This window comes from Pipistrellus hanaki (genome assembly GCF_964339955.1).
Source record: "Pipistrellus hanaki genome assembly, chromosome: 2".
Classification (NCBI taxonomy): domain Eukaryota; kingdom Metazoa; phylum Chordata; class Mammalia; order Chiroptera; family Vespertilionidae; genus Pipistrellus; species Pipistrellus hanaki.
Window position 1 is genome coordinate 190,220,784 of NC_140504.1, and position 24,257 is coordinate 190,245,040.

At 48.6% G+C, this 24,257-nt stretch overlaps 1 protein-coding gene across 3 annotated transcripts; it reads left to right on the forward strand.

The window, feature by feature from the left end:
* Positions 1 to 5: 5 nt before the first annotated feature.
* On the forward strand, positions 6 to 23,229 carry EMC1 (ER membrane protein complex subunit 1). Of its 3 annotated transcripts, none has more exons than XM_084873303.1 (23): positions 6 to 115; positions 2,566 to 2,690; positions 3,332 to 3,397; positions 3,637 to 3,730; positions 4,790 to 4,918; positions 5,745 to 5,871; positions 6,404 to 6,553; positions 6,824 to 6,991; positions 7,444 to 7,515; positions 7,882 to 7,944; positions 8,562 to 8,684; positions 9,669 to 9,765; positions 10,088 to 10,210; positions 12,046 to 12,245; positions 12,384 to 12,533; positions 13,182 to 13,343; positions 13,686 to 13,805; positions 15,783 to 15,920; positions 18,101 to 18,274; positions 18,635 to 18,845; positions 20,009 to 20,093; positions 21,558 to 21,687; positions 21,825 to 23,229. In XM_084873303.1, the coding sequence occupies exons 1-23, from the start codon at positions 21 to 23 to the stop codon at positions 22,002 to 22,004; spliced, it is 2,982 nt and encodes a 993-aa protein (XP_084729429.1). In that variant the 5' UTR covers positions 6 to 20; the 3' UTR covers positions 22,005 to 23,229. The 3 variants fall into 3 exon arrangements, with proteins under 3 accessions (XP_084729429.1, XP_084729430.1, XP_084729431.1); XM_084873304.1 differs by having other exon boundaries at positions 7,885 to 7,944; XM_084873305.1 differs by lacking the exon at positions 7,882 to 7,944.
* The last annotated feature ends 1,028 nt before the right edge of the window (positions 23,230 to 24,257 follow it).

The window sequence follows — 24,257 nt, forward strand, 5'->3', positions numbered from 1 at the left end:
GGCCGGGCCGGGCTCCCATCATGGCGGCGGCGGCGGCTTCTCGGGTCTGGCTCTGGGCTGCCCTGCTCATCCCTGCGGCTGCAGTCTACGAAGACCAAGTGGGCAAGTTTGATTGGTGCGTTCAGGGGGGCGCCCCTTCGGGAAATATGTGGCTATTTTGCCAGTACCTGTCTTCTGCCTGCTGAAGAGGGGTGTGATCAGGCATCAGGACCGCAAAGGTGTCCTAATTTGCGGGGCCCAGTGCAATAAGAATGTGGGACCCTTGTTCGTTCAGAAGTGAAGTTTTAAGGTGGCGACAGCAGAGCATTAAGCCAAACGTTGGGGGCGCTGCTAAGCCGCCCCGCGAGACCGTCCAGCCCGGGAAGCCGGCCTGACGTCCCGCAGGCTGGGGTTCTGGGCGGCGAGCGCTGCTCCCGCCTCCCCGTCAGGTTTCTGATCTCCTCCGTGAACTCTCAGTCCTCCTCGAATTGGCATCTCTCGGGCATGTGGACAGGACCTTGGGGGTTATACGTCCTAAACTGAGTCCTCTCGTTTCGCCTCCCTTCCAGCCCAACCCAGCCCTGGCCTCACAACAGGTCCGCCCACGTTTTACAAGGGCCAGAGGTGCCATTCATTCACTTAACCCTCCTCCCTCTCCAACCCCCCCCCCCCCCCCCCCCCGCTTCTTCCTTGAGGCCCTGGAGCTGGCTTGCTTTTGTTTGAATCTCAGTTTTGCCATTTAAGGGTTGTGAGATCTCGGGAAAGGGAATTAACCATTCTGTGCGTGTTTTCATGATCTGTGAAGTGGTTTACTAATACTAGTACATTACTTCTTACTGTAGTTGTAAGGATGATCGAGATAAGTCCTTAAACTGGCGCAGTGCCTGGCTCATTGAGTGCAGTCAGTAAATGTTACTCATTATTGTTGCTATTCAGGGGGCATTTCAACCTTCAGATCCCCACTCCGATAGCTCCTCTGTGAAGTCTTTTCTGAACCCGGCAAGTTAATTCACATATTTGTTGAGTGCCTGTAGTGGGTCAGTGGTTATTCTAGGTGCTGTGGACACAGAGAGGTGAAGGAGCTTGTGGGGCAGGTATACAGTAAGTCCTCACTTAATGTCATCCAGTAGGTTCTGCAATTTTAAACAAAACCACATACGTCCAAACCACTTTTCCCATAGGCTAATTGATATAAGCAAGAGTTAAGTCCCTACGGCAAATCATTACAATGCAACAACATTATTCCAGGACCTGTGTGTGTGACAAACGCAACATGTCACGTTTTTAATGACGGGGCACATGCTCACAATATAATATGTATGATTCCAATTTTGCAAATACTAGGCACATGCAATTTACAAGCTGAAAAATAACGGAAGGAAATACACCAACATGTTAATACGTTTATGGCGGTGGTATTTGGGACTTTATTTTCTTTGTTATACTTTTATATATTTTTCACATCTGTACAACGAGCAGGCATTACTTTATAGTCCAGATAACATTTTAAAAGAGAACATGGATTTAGAGTCAGATCTTAGTTTTACCTTCTAGTTCTGACAGTAATTAGATGACTTCAGTGGACTTTGATTTACTTACCTGTAAAATGAGTAATAATTGTCCTCTGTACTTCATGGCGCGTTCATTGGATACAGTGAGAGTCAAGTATGTGGAAATCCTGGCAGAAACTGTCCAATGTAATATAAGCTTGTCTCTCCACTACTACAATAGCTTCTTCTTAAAAAAAAAAAAAAAAATTAGACCAAACAACATCATGACGAGGAATTCAGTGTAAGCATCATGTGTGATTAATTTCCTAGAGAATACTGTACTTTTTTATTGTTGATACTATATGTCCCCCAATTCCGCCCTCTTTGCCCACACCCACCCCTCCCTGGCCTTCGCCACTCTGTTGGAGAATGTAGCACTTTTTCATCAATAGCAATGTGCAAAAACACCTCCTGTGTACTTGGAAGTCTGCCATACAAAGCTAATTGCATTCTCTTTATGCTTAGGTAAGAGTGTTGAAAGTGAGGAGGTATGTATAGTCCCAAGAAAGTATGAGAATGGGTCAAATGGATCCTGAATGTGGTGTGGGCTAGAAAAGGTTGTAGAGAACAAAGCCTGATCCAGTCTATGGAGTTTTGTTGTAAAATTTGCATAATTTTTCCTCCAGAGGTCAGTGAAAATAGAAGGAAAAGTTGGATTGTATGTTCATGGACAGTAGAGTTTGTGCCTCTTCCTCATGTGCACGCTGAGTGCCTAGTCCCACTACTAATGACCACAGAGAACTGTGATGTTTGTTCTAGTGGGAGGTAGGCCAGGTGTCACTGATCTGGAGATAAACATGTGCTTACATTTAGAAAGAAGGCTTGTATTTTTCATCTATTAGGGCTATTCCTGTTCCCTTTGCTTCAGACTACATTGTATGGAAATCTTGCTTTGGGTGAGGTCTCCTCATTAACAAACGGTTCTCCTATGTCCTAAGCTAGGTCTGCTGCTGATAGCCTGTGCTTGTGCAGTTGATTTTTCCAAATCACTTGGTGCGGTGCTGGTTTTGGCCCCTCACATTTCTCTCTTCTTTAGGAGACAGCAGTATATTGGGAAGCTCAAATTTGCCTCCTTGGAATTTTCCCCTGGATCCAAGAAGTTGGTTGTGGCCACAGAGAAGAACGTGATTGCAGCCTTAAATTCTCGGACTGGGGACATCTGTGAGTAAATTTTGTAGACCGTTAGCTCAGGATGGAATGGCTGACCATAGTGAATCCAGAATGGTCTGTGGCTGGCCAAGTCTGCCTGGCTGGTTCCAAGTTAGGGATAAGTTGGCCAAAAGATGCATCTCTTACTGGATTCTGACAGCGTATTTTATTTTATTTTTTTTTAGTCATGTCATTTAATATATTACTGGCCTTTGTAGTTTATTCCCTCAGATTAAGTCCTAACTAGTCTTAAAGTAGATTTACTGCAAAAAACACATTATTTTGCACTAAAGATTTGGATTGCCACCTTCCCAATTACTTGTACAGCTTTTAGGGATGTTTTTAGGCACTAAAATCATGGCTATGTAATTTATAATCACTATTTTTTGTGTGTGAATCATAACAGGTTTTGTTAACTTTGTCATTGTTCATTTACATGCTTGATGAGGTGGTAGTGGAGATGGGAGTGCAGAGACCTCCCCTTGTTACCGGGGAGAGCTAGTGGGTCATCGCCAGTTCTCTGTAGTCCTTCTCTCCCTTCAAATAAAATTGGGCACCACCGTGCAAACAAAGACCTCTTCTGTTTTCTCCCACCTGTCTTCTTGGGTGCCTCTCTTTATTTTGTAGTAATGTCTGACTCTCCTGTCTCTCAGTGTGGCGCCATGTTGACAAGGGCACGGCGGAAGGGGCGGTGGACGCCATGCTGCTGTACGGACAGGGTAAGCAGAGGCCTGCTTTGCTTCTCTCGTGGTGTTGGCCCCTCTCCTCATTCCTTGGTTTCTTCCTTGCCCTGGGTCTGGTAGGGGAAGGAGAAGGGATATACCCAACAGAAAAGAAAAGGTCTGCAAATAGCTCTTACTTGCACTCATATCAGAGGCGAGGTTACCGCTAACAGGCCCTACGAGGCTACAGAGCTCCTACCTGGGAGATGGTGTCACCATGGTTTTTTCTCTTCCAGATGCAGTCACTGTGTCCAGTGGTGGCCGGATCATGCGTTCCTGGGAGACTAACATCGGGGGCCTGAACTGGGAGATTACCTTGGACAGTGGCAGGTAGAGGGGAAGAAGCTGTATTTCTTCTGGTTCAGGGCTTTGCTGGAGCACAGATCTGTGTGGGCAGCAGCTCTGGATCTTTTGGCTTTTTCCCAAAAGATCCAAAGAGCATTAAATGTCCAGATTTTTATTTATTTTTTTTTTTTTAATCCTCACCCAAGAATATGTTTTTACTGATTTTAGAGAGAGGAAGAGAGAGAGAGAGAGAGAGAGAGAGAGAAAGAGAGAGAGAAAAACATTGATTTGAGAGAGAAACATCAACTGGTCGCCTCCCATGTGTGCCTGACTGGAATTGAACCCACAACCTGGATATGTGCCCTGATCCTGCATTGAACCCACCACCTTTCTGTGCTCCAACCAGCGGAGCCACACTGCCAGGGCTTGATGTTTTTGAGGTTATGGAACACGTGTTTACTCAGCCAGCATTTACTAAGCACCTCTTAGATGCAGAGCTCTGAGCTAGCTAATTGCAACGTTTATTGTATTCAACTGCTTTTTCTAATCTTACCATGACTTGAGAGCTTTGCAGTGTTGTAGATACAAGAACATAATATAGAACTTCCAATGTTTTAATTTTGTGTTTAGAGAACAGCTTGAAGTACTGTTACATCTTTGCTAAAGTTTAATAAGATCATGTGCATTAGCTTATGCATCCGATAGTCATTTGTTTGGTAAGCACTTGGGAGCTCCGGGCAGTGGGAACACACATGTGAATGTGAGTTAGTTTCTGTCATCAAGGAGCTCACTGTCAGCTGGGGGAGGCAGGCGTGTGGCCCAGGAATGACATTACTGTGTGAGAGGCGCCATGGTGGGGGTTTGGCCTGGTTGCTGTGAAGTCCCACAGGAAGGTGGGAACAAACCTTAGCGGATTCAGGGGGCTTGAGGGAAGCAGTACGGCCTAGTGGTTCAAAGAGGCAGAGCCAGGCTAGGATCCGGATGTGTTTGAGCCCAAAATCTATTTTGTTGCCTACCCAGCTACCATGACAGTGTGCCACATTGTCTCCTGGAGCCTGAGGCCCTGGAGGTGCTGGGCAGTGCTCACCCTGTGCCTGTGCTCAGCTTCCAGGCGCTTGGGCTGGTCGGCCTGCAGGAGGCGGTGCGGTACGTGGCGGTCCTGAAGAAGACCACTCTCGCCCTCCATCACCTCTCCAGTGGGCACCTGAAGTGGGTGGAGCATCTCCCAGAAAGGTAAGGCTGCCCTCCCACCAGGTGATGGCTACCTGGTCCTGCTCTCCACAAGCCCCTCTTCCTCCTTTAGGGTTGAAGCATTGGCTTTGGCCCAGGCTTACCTTACGTTGGGATCATGTGTAGCGTGTTGGGCTCACTAGATCTGGGCCTGAACCCAAAGGCTGTGCTACCTCTGCAGTTGCCATTGCAGTGGGCAGAAACTCTCAAACTAGGCATGAGAGCTGGTCAAGCAAGGGGACTGGCTGTCTCGCTCATGGTCCTACTGCTTTTTGCTTTTGGATTTCTAGTTCAAGTCGGACTTCTAACAACTCAAGAAGGCCCAGGGTAGGAGCTTAGTGAGATTTGAGATGGTTTCCAGAGATCCTTCCTGGTGGTGGGAAACATTGAAGCTGAGAAGGAATAGGAGGGAAGGAGGAAAGATCTACTTAGACCACCTCAGGCAGGGACCAAAAAGTCAGATTCCTACTTAGACCAAGTGCATAGATAGCAGGCTCTGGGGGGATTCTTGGGAGCTGCGGTGAGCCTGGCCTACCGCAAGGGGGCAGCCTTACTCAGCTGATAAGTGCCCTGTAGGATGCAGTGTTGGGTAGTGTTGCCATGCCTTTTAAAGATAAGCTAGAAATCTGTTTGAAGTGTAAAATCTCAGTTCTGAATGTGGACAACTGAATTATTTATTAATTGAAATAATAAAAAAAGGACTGTGTGAGACAAAGCCTAGTTGGGGACTGATAGTAGAGGGCCTCTGGCTGAAGACCTGGCAGCCTAGTTTTGGAGGACCCTGCCCTGTGGCTGAAGCTGTTGCTCCTGTTTTTCTTCCCTCTCTTAGTGACAGCATCCACTACCAGATGGTGTATTCCTACGGCTCCGGGGTGGTGTGGGCCCTCGGCATTGTTCCCTTCAGCCACGTGAACGTTGTCAAGTTTAACGTGGAAGATGGAGAGATTGTGCAGCAGGTACGCTCAGCCATCTTCCTCGAGGAGCCTTGTGAATCGAGGAGGGACTAGATAGAGCCCTTCCTTGCACTAGGACCAGAGAACTCAGCTGGCAAAAGCCATTTAAGTTTCCTCTTCTAGTCATCAGGTATTTATTTAAAGCCTTGCATTCGCCCATAGTGCTCTCCTGTGGTGGCTAAAATAGTTCTATAGATCCGTTTGTATCTATAGATCCTGCAAGTATCTTGCAAAATAATACTGTAAAATAATGGTAGAGAAACCACAAATGACAAATACAGTCAATAAATGCTTATCTCAAGTGTCAGGTATTAAAAAATAATCTGGTCTATTTTTCTAGCACCCAGATAAAAAAATGGGGTTTTTCTCTGGCTTTGGAGCTTTTGGGAGGCCTGGGGGGACAGGGAGAACTTTGGAACCAGCCATGCAGAGCCTTGTGCTCGGGCCCCCGGAGGGAACTGGCTGGCATTGCTGATGAGCCGAGTGGGAAGGGTGAACATCCTCACTGGCCTCCTGTTCTGTGTCTTTCCCACAGGTCAGGGTTTCAACCCCCTGGCTGCAGAGTCTCACCGGAGCCTGCGGCGTGGTGGACGAGGCTGTCCTGGTGTGCCCTGACCCGAGCTCACGGTCCCTCCAAACTCTGGCCCTGGAGGTGGAGTGGGAGTTGAGGCAGATCCCACTGCAGGTGAGAGGCCAGCGCTGCTCCCGCTGGCCCGAAGTCTTTCTCCCAGTGTCACTGCCTGCTTCCTGCTGTGGCAGCTGTAGAGAGGCCGGGCCTCTGGCTGAGCTGGTGAAAGGGGAAGTGGGCCACTCTCCTCTCTGGAGAACCTGAATGGGGACTCCAGCAGCCACGTGCCATGGCCTCATTGGCAAAGGGGGGCAGAGGATGCAGGCCCAGGATGGCAGTCTGACTTCTCGGCTTCTAACCCTAACCCTCCTCCCTCTTGTCTTCCAGTCTCTCGACTTAGAATATGCAAGTGGATTCCAACCCCGGGTCCTGCCCACACAGCCCAACCCAGTGGATCCTTCTCGGGCCCAGTTCTTCCTCCAGTTGTCCCCAAGCCACTACGCTCTCCTGCACTACCATCACGGGGTCCTGAGTCTGCTCAAAAACCTCCCTCAGGTAACTGCAGGCTGCATGTTTGCCCGCCAAGACACGGATGTTAGAAATCCCCGCCTTGGAAGCTGCAGGCATTTGCTCAGGAAAGAAGACATCTTTCCAAAAGTGGCTTGAGAGGGTTTAGCCTTAGAGCAGAAATGAAATAATTTTTCTTCTAAGTTACACAGCATCTTTAGATTAAAACTGGCACTTTCCTCTGGGTCCTTGGGAAAGGGGGGGGAAATAATTACAGCTTCCCACGGATACTGAAAGCAGCGTAGGAATGAGGATTGACTGTGCCTGTGCGTGTGCCCGTTTTCAGCTGTGGATGCAGCTGGCCCTTCCTCTGCTCTCCTACGCCCTGGCCATTGGGCTCTCAACTTGGGAGAACTTTCAAATCCCGTAGAGGTGTTCCTCTGGAAGGCTGCTGGCTAGGAAAGGCCCATTTAGGAACTGACACCCTGCTTTCCCCCCAGACTGCCCTTGTGAGCTTTGCCACCACCGGGGAGAAGACTGTTGCTGCAGTCATGGCCTGTCGGAATGAAGCGGTGAGTATTGAGAGTAAAGTCAGCCCTGGGGGGTTTCCTTTACGTGACTGCCAAGAGCCCAGGGAGCCAAAAGTGTGGGCGCAGTCTCCTGGTCACTTAGAGCCCAGAAGGCAGCAGGCTGTTGAGAACTAAGCTCTCACACTATCTATAGAACTTCCTGTACACCCCCTTGTCCCCAGGAGTGGGACCCTAACATGATGCTTCACTTTCATCCGGGTCTGTTAAGGGTTGCATAGGCTGTGAGGTTAGGAATGAGAAATTGCGATGTGCCCTCTCCCAAGTGTTGAGAAGACAGGTGAAAGCTTCCTTTTGGTAACTGGGAGTGACCCTTTGGCTCATTTCCTCCTTCTGTCCTCTTTTCTCTAGCAGAAATCTGGCAGTTCTGAAGATGGGTCACTGGGGAGCTTTTCGGAGAAGTCTAGTCCGCAGGTAGGGTGTGGCATTGGGCAGTGTGCCAGACCTAGCCCGAGGAGATAACCCCAAGATGTTGGCAGTGCAGCTTAGGCCATGAGCTGGTCTCCTATAGAGTTCAGTCTCAAATGGGGTTTCCTGAATTGTGTAAATGATAGTTCCCTTGGTCCTTTTCAGTTGGGAGATTAGGAAGTAGAAACTCTAGAATCTGCACTTTCTCCTCTGGGCCTTAGTTTCCCCATTTCTTCTGGGCTCCCAGCTCGGAGAGTTGTTTTAATCTGTGCATTTGGCACTGGAGCAGAGCATGGGGCGCTAGCTGGGGCACAGGTTCCTGCTGTGGCTCTCTCTCATCAGCTTTTCCGAGGGTTCTGCCATTTCCCCGCTGACGCTTTTACCTCCTTGGCAAGTCTCTGCTACACTGCACTGGCTTCCTCCTGGACAAGTACAGTGGGTGTAATTTTATTTATTTACTCAGGTGTCTTAGTTCTGCCTTAGGATTTAGCTTTCTTTTCTCTTATTTTCCTTGCACGTATTTCCTGTCTTGGCCTGGGTTCTTCTCTAGGGTATTGACCCCCAGTTATTAGGTTTCCTCTGGGGGAATCCCTCAAGTTGACCTGTGCTGTCTGTTCCCTTAGGACACGCTGGCTTGCTTCAACCAGACTTACACCATCAACCTCTACTTAGTGGAGACAGGTCGGCGGCTGCTCGACACCACCATCACCTTTAGCCTGGAACAGAACGGCACTCGGCCGGAGCGGGTGAGTGGGAGCCTTTGTCTCAGGCTCCGTCCTGTGGGCATCCCAGTGTGGGGTTCTCTTTCCTCAGGGCTGGGTTACAGCCACGGGGCCTGGATTAGAGCTCTCTGATGTGGTCCTTTCTGAGCCACTGACCAGCCACAAATCCCAGTGAATAACAGTAAAAGTAGTACCATTCATTCCAAGTTATGGCTGTGCCAGGCACTGTGCTAAGCTTTTCACAGTGCACTAACTGATCTAACCCTCCCATCAGTCTGGGAGGTGATTATTACAAATGAGGAGACTGTCGAGAAATTCAGGGCCCTATCCCGAGTCACAGAGCTAGGAAGAAGTCATTAGCCCTGTAGCTGGTGTTCTTCGTTGCTGCCTGGGTTGCCTTGGTGCGTGTTCGGATATGTTCCGCAGCCTCTCTGGGCTGGGCTTTTGTTTCTGGAATGGGAGGTATACGCCCTAGCGGGTGTACTCAGCAGTCAGCGCACCGGCTCTAGCACCAAAGGGTCTCAGGTTCAATTTCTGGCCAAGGACTTGTACCTGGGTTGCAGGTTAGCTCCCTGGCCCTGGTCATGTGTGTGTGGGAGGCACATTGATGTTTCTCTTTCCTTATCTTCTACTCTTCCACTCTCTAAAAATTAATGGAAAAAAATATCCTCTATCCTCGGGTGAGGATTAAAAAATAAAATAAAATGGGAAGTGTACTCCTGGCCTCCTGTTCACTTAGTGGGTGTGATTGGCACATGGTGATTGATATGGGACTCCTTGGGTTTCCTTCATGACAAGGTCTGAGGGCGAGCCTAGCCCCATTGTGTTGGCTCCTGTGAACATGTGTTATCTTATTGGAGTCCAGGTAGTAGCTGTATTTCTTAGATATCTGCTAATGCCATGACCTAGACCTCTGACCACTCCTGAGGCTTTGGATCTTGCATCCGGCTCTCTGTGAGGCATTTGAATTCTCGCTGACCGCAGTGGTCTCCACTCTTTGGCTTATAGCTGTACATCCAGGTGTTCTTGAAGAAGGATGACTCCGTGGGCTACCGGGCCTTGGTGCAGACAGAGGACCATCTGCTCCTTTTCCTGCAGCAGCTGGGTGAGCGACCCCATTCACCCATTTATTTTAGGCCTGCCCATGGGTTCCAGTCAGACTCTGGGGCTGTGGACAGGCTTGTGGAAGTCACATAGAGCGTAGCCTGTTAGTTCATTTATTTTTTCCAGAGCATGTCACCTGCTTTTGAGGAATTCCTTAGCATTCTTGGCTAGGACATGGAACTTTCTTCCCTTGACTTATTGAATCCATCCCCTTGCTCTGTGGCTTCTGTTTGTCACACAAGAGCGGCAGGGCATCCCTGAGCCACCGAGGAGAGTCTGTTCGGGAGGTGAGGGGCCTAGCGTTGTGCCCATGCTCTTTCCAGCAGGGAAGGCGGTGCTGTGGAGCCGGGAGGAGTCTCTGGCAGAGGTGGTGTGCCTAGAGATGGTGGACCTCCCCCTGACGGGGGCGCAGGCTGAGCTGGAAGGAGAATTTGGCAAGAAGGCAGGTATGAACTAACAGGCTGGGCCAGCAGTCGCTGCAGGGGGTGCTTTGGGAATGTGTCTGATAGCTGGACCACTGGCAGTGCTGTCTCACAGCATCTCTGGCTTCCAGGGTGCAGCCGTTGCCAGTCTGCTCTGAACCGGCTCTGGTCAGACCAGTTTGTAGTGCTTTGTGGCCATAGGGTTTATGTACCCATTCTTTTCTATGAGAGGTGTCACCTGCGACTCCCTCTAGGGAAGGGCCTTGAGGAAAAAAAACTTAGTTTAGTATAGTAAGAGCTACCATTGTCTGAGCACCTGAAAATTATCAGGCACTCTACACCCATCGTCCCTAAAGCAACAGCCAGAGCTTTCTAGAGAGACATGACTGGGCTGACTGACCCAGTTGTTGTGGCCAGTGCCCTCTGAGCCACATCCCAACCCCCAGGATGGACTCGGTTTCCTCTACTCTGAGCCACTCCTACCCCCATCTCTGTCCCTTCCATCCATTCATCTCGCTATCCAACAGGCGTTTACTGAGGGCCTACTCTGGGCCAGGTATCCTGGTAGGCATTGCAGTTTTCTTAAGCTGAGGATTAATTTGACTTTACTGTTTATTTTTGCTGCCCGGATCCAGCGATTCAAGGTAAAATCTGCTTTCTGCCACTTCATTGCTTGTTGCCTATCCACATGACTAGCTTTTGATTAATTGTTTGTTTTCCTGACTTGCATCAACAAGGTATATACTGTGTGTGCGTGGACTGCTATGGCTGTGACTTGTCCTGTTTGCCTCTCACTGCTCTTCCTTGACCTGAATAAAAATTACGTAAGAAAGGGCACCCCTCCTTTTCAGTGAGCACTTAATGTGTACCCCACACTGCGAAACCCTGTATGTACATCATGTGTCAGCAGATTACATGCCATTAAATGATGAGGAGGCCAGAAGATCAAATACATTTTCCAGGATCACTGAGTTAGAAGCAGTGGAGTTGGGATTTAAAAAAATATATATTTTATTGATTTTTTTACAGAGAGGAAGGAAGAGAGAGAGTTAGAAACATCAATGAGAGAGAAACATCCATCACTTGTCTTCTGCACACCCCCTACTGGGGATGTGCCTACAGTCAAGGTACATGCCCTTGACCAGAATCGAACCTGGGACCTTTCAATCTACAGGCCGATGTCTATCCACTGAGCCAAATCGGTTTTGGCTGGAGTTGGGATTTTTAACCTAGGTCTGCCAGACTTCAGAGGCCGTGCTCTTTACTGTGCAGTGTTGCTTCAGTGACCAAATCTGCTCTGTGGAGATTTGAGGGTGGTGGTGTCATTGATGGGAGTCGGGCGAGTGAGTGATAGCCCCAGGAATTGGTTGCAAGTAGTTCTTTTGGGTGCAAGTCAAACAGTTGACAGAATAGGGGTGAAGCAGTGGGAAATGGAAGTGCCTGTTCATGATACGCATACATATGTACCCCTGCACCCCACATCCCTCCCTCTGTTGGTTTCATGGCACCCAGAGCCTTCCTCTGGCCATTCTGGATGTGGGGCTGTGGTGGAGACATTCACAGCATGGCTGCACCCTGCATGGCTGACCCCTGACCTCTTAGTCTCCTATTCCAAGATCAGGCAGGCGCAGTACTGTGAGCCAGGTGAGTAGGTTTGGAAGTTCCTGCCTGGCTGTACCTGAGTGTGAGGCCGTTGACATCAGACACAGGACCGCTCCTTGGATGTGTGGTCCGAGGTGTCAAGCCACAGGAGAGAGGGCGACCCCTCGCTAGCAAAAGCAAGTACCCCCTTGCTGGACACACCTAGTCTGGTGGGGAGGGAGCCTCAGCTGTATTTATTACCTTTTCCTTGACACCAGACGGCTTGCTGGGAATGTTCCTGAAACGCCTCTCGTCCCAGCTCATCCTGCTGCAGGCGTGGACTTCCCACCTCTGGAAGATGTTTTATGATGCTCGGAAGCCCCGGAGTCAGATTAAGAATGAGATCAGCATCGACACCCTGGCCAGAGATGAGTTCAACCTCCAGAAGATGGTGGTGACGGTGACAGCCTCAGGCAAGGTGAGGGGGTGAGCCCAGGTCCCAAACCTCAGGGGCTCCGGGGTGGCGGGGGAGAGCATGGGCTCTAATTTTCATGGATAGAATCAGTTCTTTGGTTTGTCTTTCTCGCTCTGAGCCAGCTATTTGTTTATCTTGCAGCTTTTTGGCATTGAGAGCAGCTCTGGCACCATCCTGTGGAAACAATATCTCCCCAATGTCAAGCCAGACTCCTCCTTTAAACTGATGGTGCAGAGAACCACCGCTCACTTCCCCCACCCCCCTCAGTGCACCCTCCTGGTGAAGGACAAGGTGAGGCCCCCTCTGTGTGAACCAACGTGGTGTGGCTTTTTGGTGTTTGGTAACTTACATTTCTCCCAGGCCTTTCGAATTGTATGAGAGTTAAGGGTCAGTATTCAGGGATGAGAGCTCTGTTTCTTCCAGTTTTTTCCTGCGTGGAGGAACCATCCAGGACTGAGGTGGGATGACTGGAAAGGGGGTGACTTTACCAGATGTGTAGTAAGCCAGCTCATCTTCGTCCCAAGCATAGGCGGCTGGTGGTGACTGAGTGGCTGTTTTCGCGCCTGTAGATGAGAGACAGCAGGACACCAAGCTCTTTGTATCCCTGCCTCCCAGAAGTGGTCGGATTTTGTAGGTTCATTCTGGTACTGCCAGAAGGGAGCTGGGAAGCTTTCTGCTGGAATGGCTGCCCTGGGGTTGCTGGTCATGGACCATTTTGTTTGTCCCTCAGCCTGCCCGGTTCTTGGTTAGCTTTGGAGTCAAGAGGAAGTTTATTTTCCTTTTGACACATTAGCCTCGGGGACCATTCACCTTCCGCCAAGACTATTTCCCATGAAGAAGACAGACTAAGGCAGCCGGCACAGCTGAGCTCCAGTCCCAGATTTACTCCTAGGATGTGCGTTCTTTTCCCGCTGAAATCTGACAGTCTGCCCGTTTCAGGAGACAGGAATGAGTTCTCTCTACGTCTTCAACCCCATTTTTGGGAAGTGGAGTCAGGTGGCCCCCCCAGTGCTGAAGCGCCCCATCTTGCAGTCTCTACTTCTGCCCATCATGGATCAAGACTATGCCAAGGTGCTGCTGTTGATAGATGATGAGTACAAGGTACGGCATCTTTAGTGGCTGGAGAACATCCACGCAGAGTTGGGTGTTGGGGAGGGGTGGTCAGACAGCAGCCAGTGTACCAGAGCTGGGGGCTCTCTGCAGTCAGCACCCATTTGGGCTTGTAGGGGATCTCTAAGCAACTTGATTACTCTTTGTGCACTTACAAAAATTCAGGGTCTTAACAGAAGCAAAATTAAGCCCTAATTGAGTTCAGTAGACTAATTCTTTAAGATTGGCATTTCTATTAAGGCTCTCTTTGATGGGAAATAGTAATTGAGAAGGTGCTTAGAGGCTCCTGACCTTGTCCTTTAACACTTTTCTTGGGCTCTCTGGATTTTCAAGGTCACAGCTTTTCCAGCCACCCGGAATGTCTTGCGGCAGCTCCATGAGCTGGCCCCTTCCATCTTCTTCTACTTGGTGGATGCAGAACAGGGACGGCTGTGCGGATATCGACTTCGGAAGGTAAGGGAGGGGCACCCTTCAGGGAGAGATGTGGGTGTTTTCTGGTTATTTGCCTAAGAAGTCAATTACGCTATTCATTCTATTGAAAATTTTTATCAGCATAGTCCTGATATCTGATTCAAAGCAATTTTCATATTTATTGGGTGGCTACCTCATGGCAGGCATGGTTCTAGGTGCTGTGGAAAAATCAGTGAACAACGAAGTCTGCTCCCATGGAGTTCTCATTCTGCATTCCTTTTCTATGGGAGTGAGAAGGGACATTGTTCTCCATTTGGGGGAAGGTAGGAGGTGGGAATGGGGGTTGAGTAATAGTACTTTCTGTATGAATATGGTGTTATTATCTCACTCTTGATAGAATGTGTGCTTTGAGTTTTATTCTAGAAATGGAATAGGTTTGCTCTGAACCTGACATACTTGAGTCTAATTCTTACTAACAGTGATACACAGTGGCTCTGAGGTCTAGCTAGGAGGTTCACAAGGGCCTGGTCTTGGTCTCGCTAGCAGGGCTGCAGAGAGGAATAATTTGTGGCCTCACCAGGCGGCCCCTCAGTCCTGTCCCGTAGGGCCTTTGGCGAGGACTGTAATGTAGAGACGAAGTGCTGGGATGAACGCCTATGTGTGAAACCTCACTAACTTTGTGACCTTGGGCGTAGGATTTCTCTACCACTGCTTTCTTGTCTATGAAATACGATGATAATGACACCTACCTCATAGGGTTATTGTGAGGAGTAGGGACTTAATACATATAAATTACATAAAGCAATGCCTGGAACATGGTAAATGCCATCTAAATTTATTATCTGTTGTTTTAAAATGCAATGCCCTTTTCTGACATCTTGTAACAGCCAAACTTTCACATAAACAGCGTAGGAAATGGTCTACCCAGAAAATATATTCTTTACCCTTGTGAGTGAAAATCAATTGCCCTTCCAACTTGATAAAAAGGAGACCCTGAAAGAGACAGTGCTTTGTGGATACAGGGGAGCACACTGGAGTGTGGGTGCCATGAATCAGTGGAATCCCGAAGATGTCATCGGAGTAAGTGGTGGCCAAGGGCAGACAAAGGAGGCCAAGTGCCATGGGGAGTAGGCCAAGGTGTATTAATCTTTGACTTCTGAGTGAGTTTACTGGTGACTTTACTCTCTGGGATGCTTTTTATTGTAAAAAGGATTAAATTGACGTAGAAGCGCATAAGCAAAATGTGAGCCGACCCTTTCCACCCGGCTCCCAGCTGCTTTGCCAGATGGAAGGCCTGTCAGGAGCTGACTGCGCATCTTCCACGGTCCTTCAGTGTATTCACAATACTGTGAAAGCAGCTGTATGGACCATATAGATATGTGATTCATAGATATTTCTTAGTGAAATGGAATTGGCCTTTATTTATTAATAGGATTTTTAATTTTTTCTATCTTATTATTTTGTTAAACCCATGTTTAAATGAAAGTATAATATTAAGAAAAATCCAGAATCCTGAGGTTATGCCTCAGTGACCTTTCAAAAGGGAGTATTTGTGAACATGGCAGTCAGATCAGGAAGCAGAACGGCACCAGTACCCCGGTGGTCCTTGGGCCCTTTCCCCTCCCCCTATAGTAACATTTAACCACAGATTTGCTTACGGTTTCCTGTGACTCTAAAGAACCTTTCCTATAATACTTCAAGGTCCCTGCCAGCTCAGTAATTCTCTGCTGGCCCAGGATACGGATTCTTTGATTTTTAGTAATAAGTGGTAAATTTTCTTTGGATATTTCCTACTCAGATAAGCAATGGGAAGCTATTGAATAAATCTTCAGCTTTCTTAATGGCTTCAGTATATTTTTAAGTCAAACCGGGAGCTATAAAACTTGTTTCATAAACCAGGACCTTCTTCCAGCACAAAGGCTGCAGGTAATGAACTGAAGGGCGTGTCCAGCTACTGCAGACTCCAGTCTAGGCATAGCCCCCTGACTACAAGTGCCGGCTTCCTTGCCTTTGCTCCAGGATCTCACCACGGAGCTGAGCTGGGAGCTGACCATCTCCCCAGAAGTTCAGCGTATCGTCAAGGTGAAGGGGAAGCGCAGCAGCGAGCACGTCCATTCCCAGGGCCGTGTGATGGGGGACCGCAGCGTGCTCTACAAGGTACGGCAAAGCGGCCTGGTGTAGAGCAGGAGAGCAAGGGTTTGGATTCGGGCTCTAGAATTTGTAGGTACATTATCTCCAGTGAGTCACTTAATCCCTTTGAGCCTAAAGTATTGTCTGTGAAATGGGCACACTGTGCCCTTCTAGAGTGGCCATGATGAGACTCATGCTTAGCCTAGGCCCTAGCATATGGTCATTGCCCAATCGATGTTAGCTGTTATTATTAGTGACTAGAGGCTCGGTGCATGGGTCTCTCAGCCTGGCTGGCGATTGAGGCCTATTGAGGGACCAGCAAGCCAGGAGGAGGGACACTGGGAGGTTGGCTGGCTGTTTCCCTGATCGGGGCCTTTGGGTGGGGGGCGATTGGCAGGGGGAAGGGGCCATGGGAGAACGGCCGGCCACAAGAGGTTGGCTGTGGGAGCACACTGACCACCAGGAGGCAGCTCCTGGGTTTAATGTCTGCCCCCTGGTGGTCAGTATACATCATAGTGACTGGTCGTTCCGGTCATTCAGTCATAATAGTTACTTAGGCTTTTATATATATAGATAGTACTGATAAAACTGACTGGGGTTAAACCTAAGTTGATTCATCAGAAAGCCTGTCTCTGCGATCCAGCACTCTAGTTAATAGTAAAGGGTGGGGTGCCGAAACCAGATTGGCTCAGTGGATAGAGCAACGGTCTGCGAACTGAAAGGTCCTAGGTTCGATTCCAATCGAGGGCATGTACCTTGGTTGCGGGCACATCCCCAGTAGGGGATGTGCAAGAGGCAGCTGATCGATGTTCTCTCCCGTCAATGTTTAACTTTCTATGCTTCTCCCTTCCTGTCTGTAAAAAAAATCAATTAAAAATATTTGAAAAAAATAAAATAGGGTGAAACTTCAAGTGAGGAGTGGGGCAAAGCCTTTTGGACAGAAAAATCAGAGCATGCCTGGAGTGTTCTAGAAACAGCAAGGAGGCTAGCGGGACTAGAATAGGGTCTTTGAGGAGGAGAGTCTGGGTTGCTCGGGTCAGGAGGTGACAGGGCCAGGTCACAGGCCATCATTCTGGCCTTTTGGGTGAGACAGAGCCATGGGGAAGTTTTGAGCAGAGAAGTGACTGAGGTGTTAACAGGTTCATTTGGCCTGCTGGGTTGAGATGAGCCTGTCATGGGCCAAGGGGTAGAGCAGGCAGACAGGTAGGCTGTTGTAATAATCCAGGTGAGATGATGGGTTGGTGACAAAGGATCTGATTCTGGATACTTTGAAGGTGGAGCAATAGGATATGTTGATGCATAGGATGTGTGTGTGTTAGAGAGAAGGAGTTGAGGATGACTTAGAGGTCCTAGTTCTTAGATACTGACGCATGGGGAGCTCTGAGAGGGAGCAGGTTTTAGCAAGGGTGGAACAGGAGTTCAGTTTGGGGCAAGTCAAGTTCGAGATAAGACATCTAAGAAGATATACTGAGCTGGCAGTCCGTTAGTCAAGTCTGGAGTTCAGGGAGAGGTCTGGCCCAGATACGTAGAGTTGGCATTGCCAGCACCCATATGTGGTGTGAAAGCCAGGAGACGGTGGCTGCCATGAGAACAAGTATAGATGGAAATGTACGAGAGGTCAGGAGATGAGGAGGAACCTGCCAAAGAGACTAGAAGGCGTGGCCAGTAAGGCAAAAGGAAAACTGGGGAGCATGTGTCCTGGACACCAGGTGGAGAAAGTGCTTCAAGACAGGAGTGATCCTGTGTCACATGGTACTAGTAGGTCATGTAAGAAGAGAACTGAGACTTATCTGTTGACTTAATGATAGGGAGGACACTGGTGGAGAGAAATAGCATTGCTGGAGCAGTGTCCTTGGGCCAGCGAGTGAGCAGACCTGGGTTGTATCTTGAGTTACCAATGTCTGTGACTTGAGCAGGTTGCTCAACTCCTGTAAGACACTGCATCTTGAAATGTAGGTAATAATAGCTACTTTGCAAGGGTGTTTATGGGTTCAGTGAAACGAGGTAGGCAAAGCACACGGCATGGCACTCAGCAGACACTAAACGAGTGCAGCGATGACAGTCTAACCAGGAAGCCCTTTCAACCAGGAAACCCGATTCCTCTGCCAGGCCAGTGAACTCCAGGTCTGCCTCCCTCCAGGGCTCTCCGTGGCGTGGAGCCCATGATGTGCCACTGTGGTTCTGAGGAGCTTTTCTCTCCTCCCCAGAGCCTGAACCCCAACCTGCTGGCCGTGGTGACCGAGAGCACGGACGTGCACCACGAGCGCACCTTCATCGGCATCTTCCTCGTGGACGGTGTCACTGGGCGCATCGTCCACTCCTCCGTGCAGAGGAAGGCCAAGGGCCCCGTCCACATCGTGCACTCGGAGAACTGGGTGGTGGTAAGGACTCGCAGATGAGCCCGTGTCGCCACCAGGGGCACTCGGTGTGGCGTTATCTGTGAAATAGGGGTACTAGCAGGCACCTCTCGTCTAGCTTACAGCAGCATCTGGCACATAGTAAGCACTCAGATGTTACCTACTCTAATTCCGATTTCCAAGAATCTGGAGAATTCTTTGTTTCTTGTGAACTCTGGGTAGCCTAGAGATAACTACTCTGAAAGCTAGTAAACTTGTTAGCAAGGAAGAAAACTGGGGTGCTGGGTGGGCATGTAGCCAATCAGAAAGGTGTCTTCCCATGTAATTTCCCCTGCCTAGTTGGACTGGCAGCTGAGCCCCTCACTGCCCCTCTCCTCTCTGCAGTACCAGTACTGGAATACCAAGGCCCGGCGCAACGAGTTGACCGTGCTGGAGCTCTACGAGGGCACTGAGCAGTACAATGCCACCGCCTTCAGCTCCCTGGACCGTCCCCAGCTGCCCCAGGTCCTCCAGCAGTCCTACATCTTCCCCTCCTCCATCAGTGCCATGGAAGCCACCATCACGGAGCGCGGCATCACCAGCCGACACCTGCTTAGTGAGTGACCAGGGCAGGGGGGTGGAGAGGGTCTCTGGGGGTGACTGGGTCTCTTAGGCAGCTGCACTGAAGGACAGTCAGTATATATTGCTGGCAGAGCCACGTTTGACCACCGAAAGGGATGGTTAGTGAGGACGGCTTTATTTCAGCAGGAAAAGTTCCTCGTCTGGCTTTGCCATCCATAAAAGATGACACATTTTAATTCTCATTTCTGATGAACCACATTGTTCTGTATTTTTACTTTGCTCAGAAAGGTGAGCCCTGTGTCATTCCTAACAGATGGCCTGTGCTGACACTGGCATGGTTCAGTCTCATCCTTATGTAGTTCTCGCTCAGGACTTAGTGATGGTTAGTAAGCTGCTGTCTAGTTGATTTTACCAAAGACATTGGGGACTCAGAGCTTGGCACTTGGTATTACTATTGTATTCTCAAATAGGAGGGGGACAGCCCCTTTGGCAGTTTCCCGATAAGCCCCACTGTTTCTGAATCGAACAGCTCTCATGTCCCGTGTCCTCCCTGGCCTTGCTGCTGCACTGGTGCGCGTGGCTTGTTTGGCTCATGGGAAGGAGACTCATTGGTTGGGGCAGGTAGTATTGGAGAGAAGGGAGGGGATGAAGAGATCTGAGAGGCCGGCCCTCTGTGCTCATCTCTCTCATCATTACCCATTTCTTTTTTAAAAAAATATATTTTTATTGATTTTTTTATAGAGAGGAAAAGAGAAGGATAGAGAGTTAGAAACATCGATGAGAGAGAATCATCGATCAGCTGCCTCTTGCACACCCCCTACTGGGGATGTGCCCGCAACCAGTGTACATGCCCTTGACCGGAATCGAACCTGGGACCCTTCAGTCCGCAGGCCGACGCTCTATCCACTGAGCCAAACCAGTTTCGGCCATTACCTATTTCTTGAGTCTAGAACTTTATTTCCTGGTGTCTCAGGATATGTGAGGAAACCAATATTTTCAAAAGTGGGAACCTTCATTCAGACACATACATATTATTAGATTATTGTTTTTGGCCATTTAGGAGCCTCATTGAAACCCCCCCCCCCCCCCTTTTTTTTTTAACTCAATATTAAGTTTCTGTGATAGTGACATTTTTGCAGCTAGCTCTAATCTGGGGTTGATTGGTGTGAACATACACTTTGACTTCTTTCTGTGCAGTTGGACTACCTTCTGGAGCCATTCTTTCCCTCCCTAAGGCCTTGCTGGATCCCCGCCGTCCTGAGATCCCAACAGAACAAAGCAGGTGAGACCCCTGTGGGCGGTGTGAAGGCTCTGACCGTAGGAACTTAACCTGTTGGTCATCTCTGGTCCTCAGCCTGGTGCACGCTGTCCTGCTGTGCTGGGACCTGGGGATGTAGCAGTGAACAAGTCTGACAAATGCGTCTGCCCTCATGGAGTTTACATTCTGGTTGGGGAGATGGACAGTGAATAAGTTGAAATGTTAGCTACTCGTAAATGCTGAGGAGGAAAAAAGCAGAAAGGGGACGGGGCTGTGCAGGGTTAGGGGTGTATGTGGTTGAACTTTTGCAAGGGTGACCAGGGGAAGGCCCTCTGAAATGGTGACTTGATTGAAGACCAGAAGGAAGAAAGAAGCTAGCCTTATGGAGGCCCGGGGGCACTTTCAAGCAGAGGGAAAGCCAGTGCAAATGCCCTATGACAGTGGTTCTCAACCTTTCTAATGCCGCAACCCTTTAATATAGTTCCTCATGTTGTGACCCCCAACCATAAAATTATTTTTGTTGCTACTTCAGAACTGTAAGTTTGCAACCCTGCTAGCGGTTCTCAACCTGTGGGTCGAGACCCACAGATTGAGAACTGCTGCTGTAGAGCCTAAGACCATCGGAAAACACAGATATTTACATTACGATTCATAACCGTAGCAAACTTACAGTTCTGAAGTAGCAACAAAAATAATTTTATACCACAACACGAAGAATTATATTAAAGGGTCGCAGCATTAGAAAGGTTGAGAACCACTTCCCTCAGATGATGTCAGTGAGTTAGAGGGAGGCTGGGAGGTCATTGGGGCTAGAGCAGCTGGTGAAGGGGAGATGGAAATGAGGTCAGGGAGGAAATGGGGCTGGGTCTTGTGGGGAAGATAATAGCTTGCCACTGTTAGCATGTTTTTTAATAATTCCAGCCATGGGTTCTGCATAGTCTCGCACCCATCCTGAATGCTTTTCCCTCAGGGGTCTGAGAAACTGGGCAGCAGAAAGCACAAATCTGTTTTTGCACACAGAGGAAAGGAAGGAAGGGTATGGTTTGGAGTGAAGAGAGAGTAAGAGTGAGACTATGGGGGGAAGGAGGGGAGGATAAAGCTGGGGAAAAGTCATGGGGTGATAACAGGGTTTCTAGAGGAGTGTAGACAGGCACTCTGGGTTGAAGGACAGGAATTGGCCCAGCGGCTCAGTGTTTTGGTTTAAAATGGCCTTGACTTTCCTCCCCTGGTGTGAAGACTGTTGTCCGTATGTTATTTGTTTTTAGATTTAGAACAAGGTAGGAATCCAGATCTCAGTCTTAGTCTCCACGCAGCTTGCCTTCTTACAGCCTTCCTAACAGTTGGCTGTTAAATTTTTAACTGCCTCGTAGACTTTGAAGGAAGATGTGAGGCTAGATATGTGTCCTGGAAAGCTCCCAGGACTCTGAAAGGGCAGCCAGGGGATCGCCTTACAGCAGTTTGAATGCCGTCCCGACTGATGTTTTGCAGAGAGGAGAACCTAATCCCGTATTCTCCAGATGTACAGATACACGCAGAGCGATTCATCAACTATAACCAGACAGTTTCTCGAATGCGAGGGATCTACACTGCTCCCTCAGGCCTGGAGTCCACTTGTTTGGTGAGTAAAGCCCACAGCCACCAGCTGTGACAGACCTTGGGGACACAGCTGAGGGTTCCCTTTCCTTGCCCACCCGAGTTGGAGGTCGTGTGGATCACTGGCTGCCTTTCTTATCCGTTTTTCCCTCTGCCTTCCAGGTTGTGGCCTATGGCCTGGACATTTACCAAACTCGAGTCTACCCGTCCAAACAGTTTGATGTCCTGAAGGATGACTATGACTACGTGTTAATCAGCAGCGTCCTCTTTGGCCTGGTGTTTGCCACCATGATCACTAAGAGACTGGCCCAGGTGAAACTCTTGAATCGTGCCTGGCGGTAAAGGCCCAAAATCTGCTGCCCAAGAGCAGAGAGCCGAGGGAGCGAGGGTCAGCAAAGCTCCAGCTGCAGTTTGACAGGGTGATGGAGGATCTGTGGATGCTCATCCTAGCTAAGGGTTGTGAGGGAGAAGCTGGACTCGCATGGAGACTCCTTTTGGGATATGTCTGGTGTGGTCGGTGGATGGAGGTTGAACTCTCTCTCAGCTGAGAATCTCAAAGCATCTTGATGGACTTCCCCCTGAAATCCAAAGGCCGTTGCCCTGTTTCCTCTCTTTGTCCACCTAGGAATGTTTTGTGTGTTTTTTATAAGACCTCCCACAGAGCTTTCTCTCTCAGGAGGCCTGTTTAAATTGATTTTGGTTTGCCTCCCAGTTTCCCAGGTTAAATTAGAATCTTTCTGTTTCCCTGCTTCTTGCTTGAGTGGGAAGGGAACTCTTACTGACCACTCCGCCTTTACCTGCATTTGCTGTTTACATCGGGGAGGAAGAAGATCCGTCCTTCACTAGTGTGAGCGCTGATCCAGCCTCTCGTGGCTTCCTTGCACAATGACTCCTGGTTGAGGAATCTATATGTGGGGTCAGACTTATTTGAGCGAAGCCTCTAGTTTCATATTCTTATTCAAGTTGGGCCACCTAGTCTTCGTTTCAGTTTATTAAAAGCCAGGTGTGTAAATAGCATCTTGGTGTGTGGATCACTGCGCAGGTCTTTCACCTAAGGCATGTGCAAGCTGAGGCCTTTTAATACTACTGAATTGTCCGAACCTTGAAGAGATTTCAGGGGAGGGAGGAGAGAGAACCCGCCTGCTTGCAGTACCTCATGATCTCTCATTTCACCCACAGCCTGGTCTAGCCATCTGATAACCTTGTTAGAGAAAGCCGTCCTGATTAAGAACCTCATTATTTATTTTTTAGTTTTGTATAAATTGACACATGCGAGTCACTAGATTGCTCTTAAAATGAGATTTCAAATCTTATGGATCTTTAAGAAATGGAGGTGGGGGGGAAGGCAGAGGTAGGAAATTGGCATATTGTGGGTGAGGCATTGCTGATTGGCTGGGCTGTTGTCTCTGCTGCGAAATAAGATGTCCTAAAATTTTTCCCTTGTTCCGGATTTGGGGAATAATGGGCTGTTCTTTACTGTGAAGAATGAAATGTATAGAGGAGACCTCTAGCCCTGTGTGGGGAGAGGTACATTCAAGCATCTGAATAAAGTGAGTGACGACTGGCACCGTTTAAGTTCTTTTTTGTGTGGTTTAGGAACACTTTGAGGCTACTTTTGTATTAGAGGGGACAAAAAGCAATGCAGAAATGGTTTTTTAGAACACTTAAAATATATTTCAGAGGGGAAGGGAGGAGAGATAGAAACATCAATGATGAAAGAGAATCACTGATCAACTCCTCCTGAACGACCCCTACTGGGGATTGAGCCTGCAGCTGGGCATGTGCCCTGATCAGGAATCGAACCTTGACCTCCTGGTTCACATGCTGAAGCTCAACCAATGAGCCATACTGGCCAGGCTTCTCAGTATTTCTGAACCTTGAAGAGGCACTCAGTTATTACCAGCTATGCTCAGCCTCTATCTGTGGCTTTTGACTCTCTGATGGGGTTTTCTCCTCTTTTTCTGTGCATCTGCCCCCTTCTCTTCATTAACTAGGTTAACTTTGGAGCCACTTGCAATGAATGTTTCACTTAAAAGGAGATTCCTTAGTATTTTGGATGTCATTATTTTTATTAGTTTGGTCAACATACATGATCTCTTGGTGTAAAGTTGACAGCTAAATTCAGTGATTTTTCAGTCCCTGTTGGGAATAATGTAAAATGGCCATGGCTCTCTTTAATGTTTCCTTAGCCTTTGGCTCTGAACAGTAATTAGTTATTGGCGAACGTGCATGCATTAAACACAGAATTATAGTTTTAAATTTTGGGGGAGGAGGAGAGGAGTTAAATAGTAATGTATTTTGCCCCACCTACCCTCTTACAACTGTAGCTTATTGATTTAATGCCACTTTTGCAAGAGGCTGTTACCTGCTCCCCTTCCACTGCCCCCAACAATGAAGGCTGAGCGGGCTCATATGCAGATAATAGTTTAACACTGACCTTCAATTTGATAAGTACCAAAACAAGTTATAGAGTTAAACTTTTCTGAAACCTAAATAATTCTTGTTAGTATCCCTCCAATATTTATTTTGCTTAGTCTACAATTCTAAATTGGGAGTTGACTCATTCTGCCTTTCTCTATGGAGTGGAATTCTGGG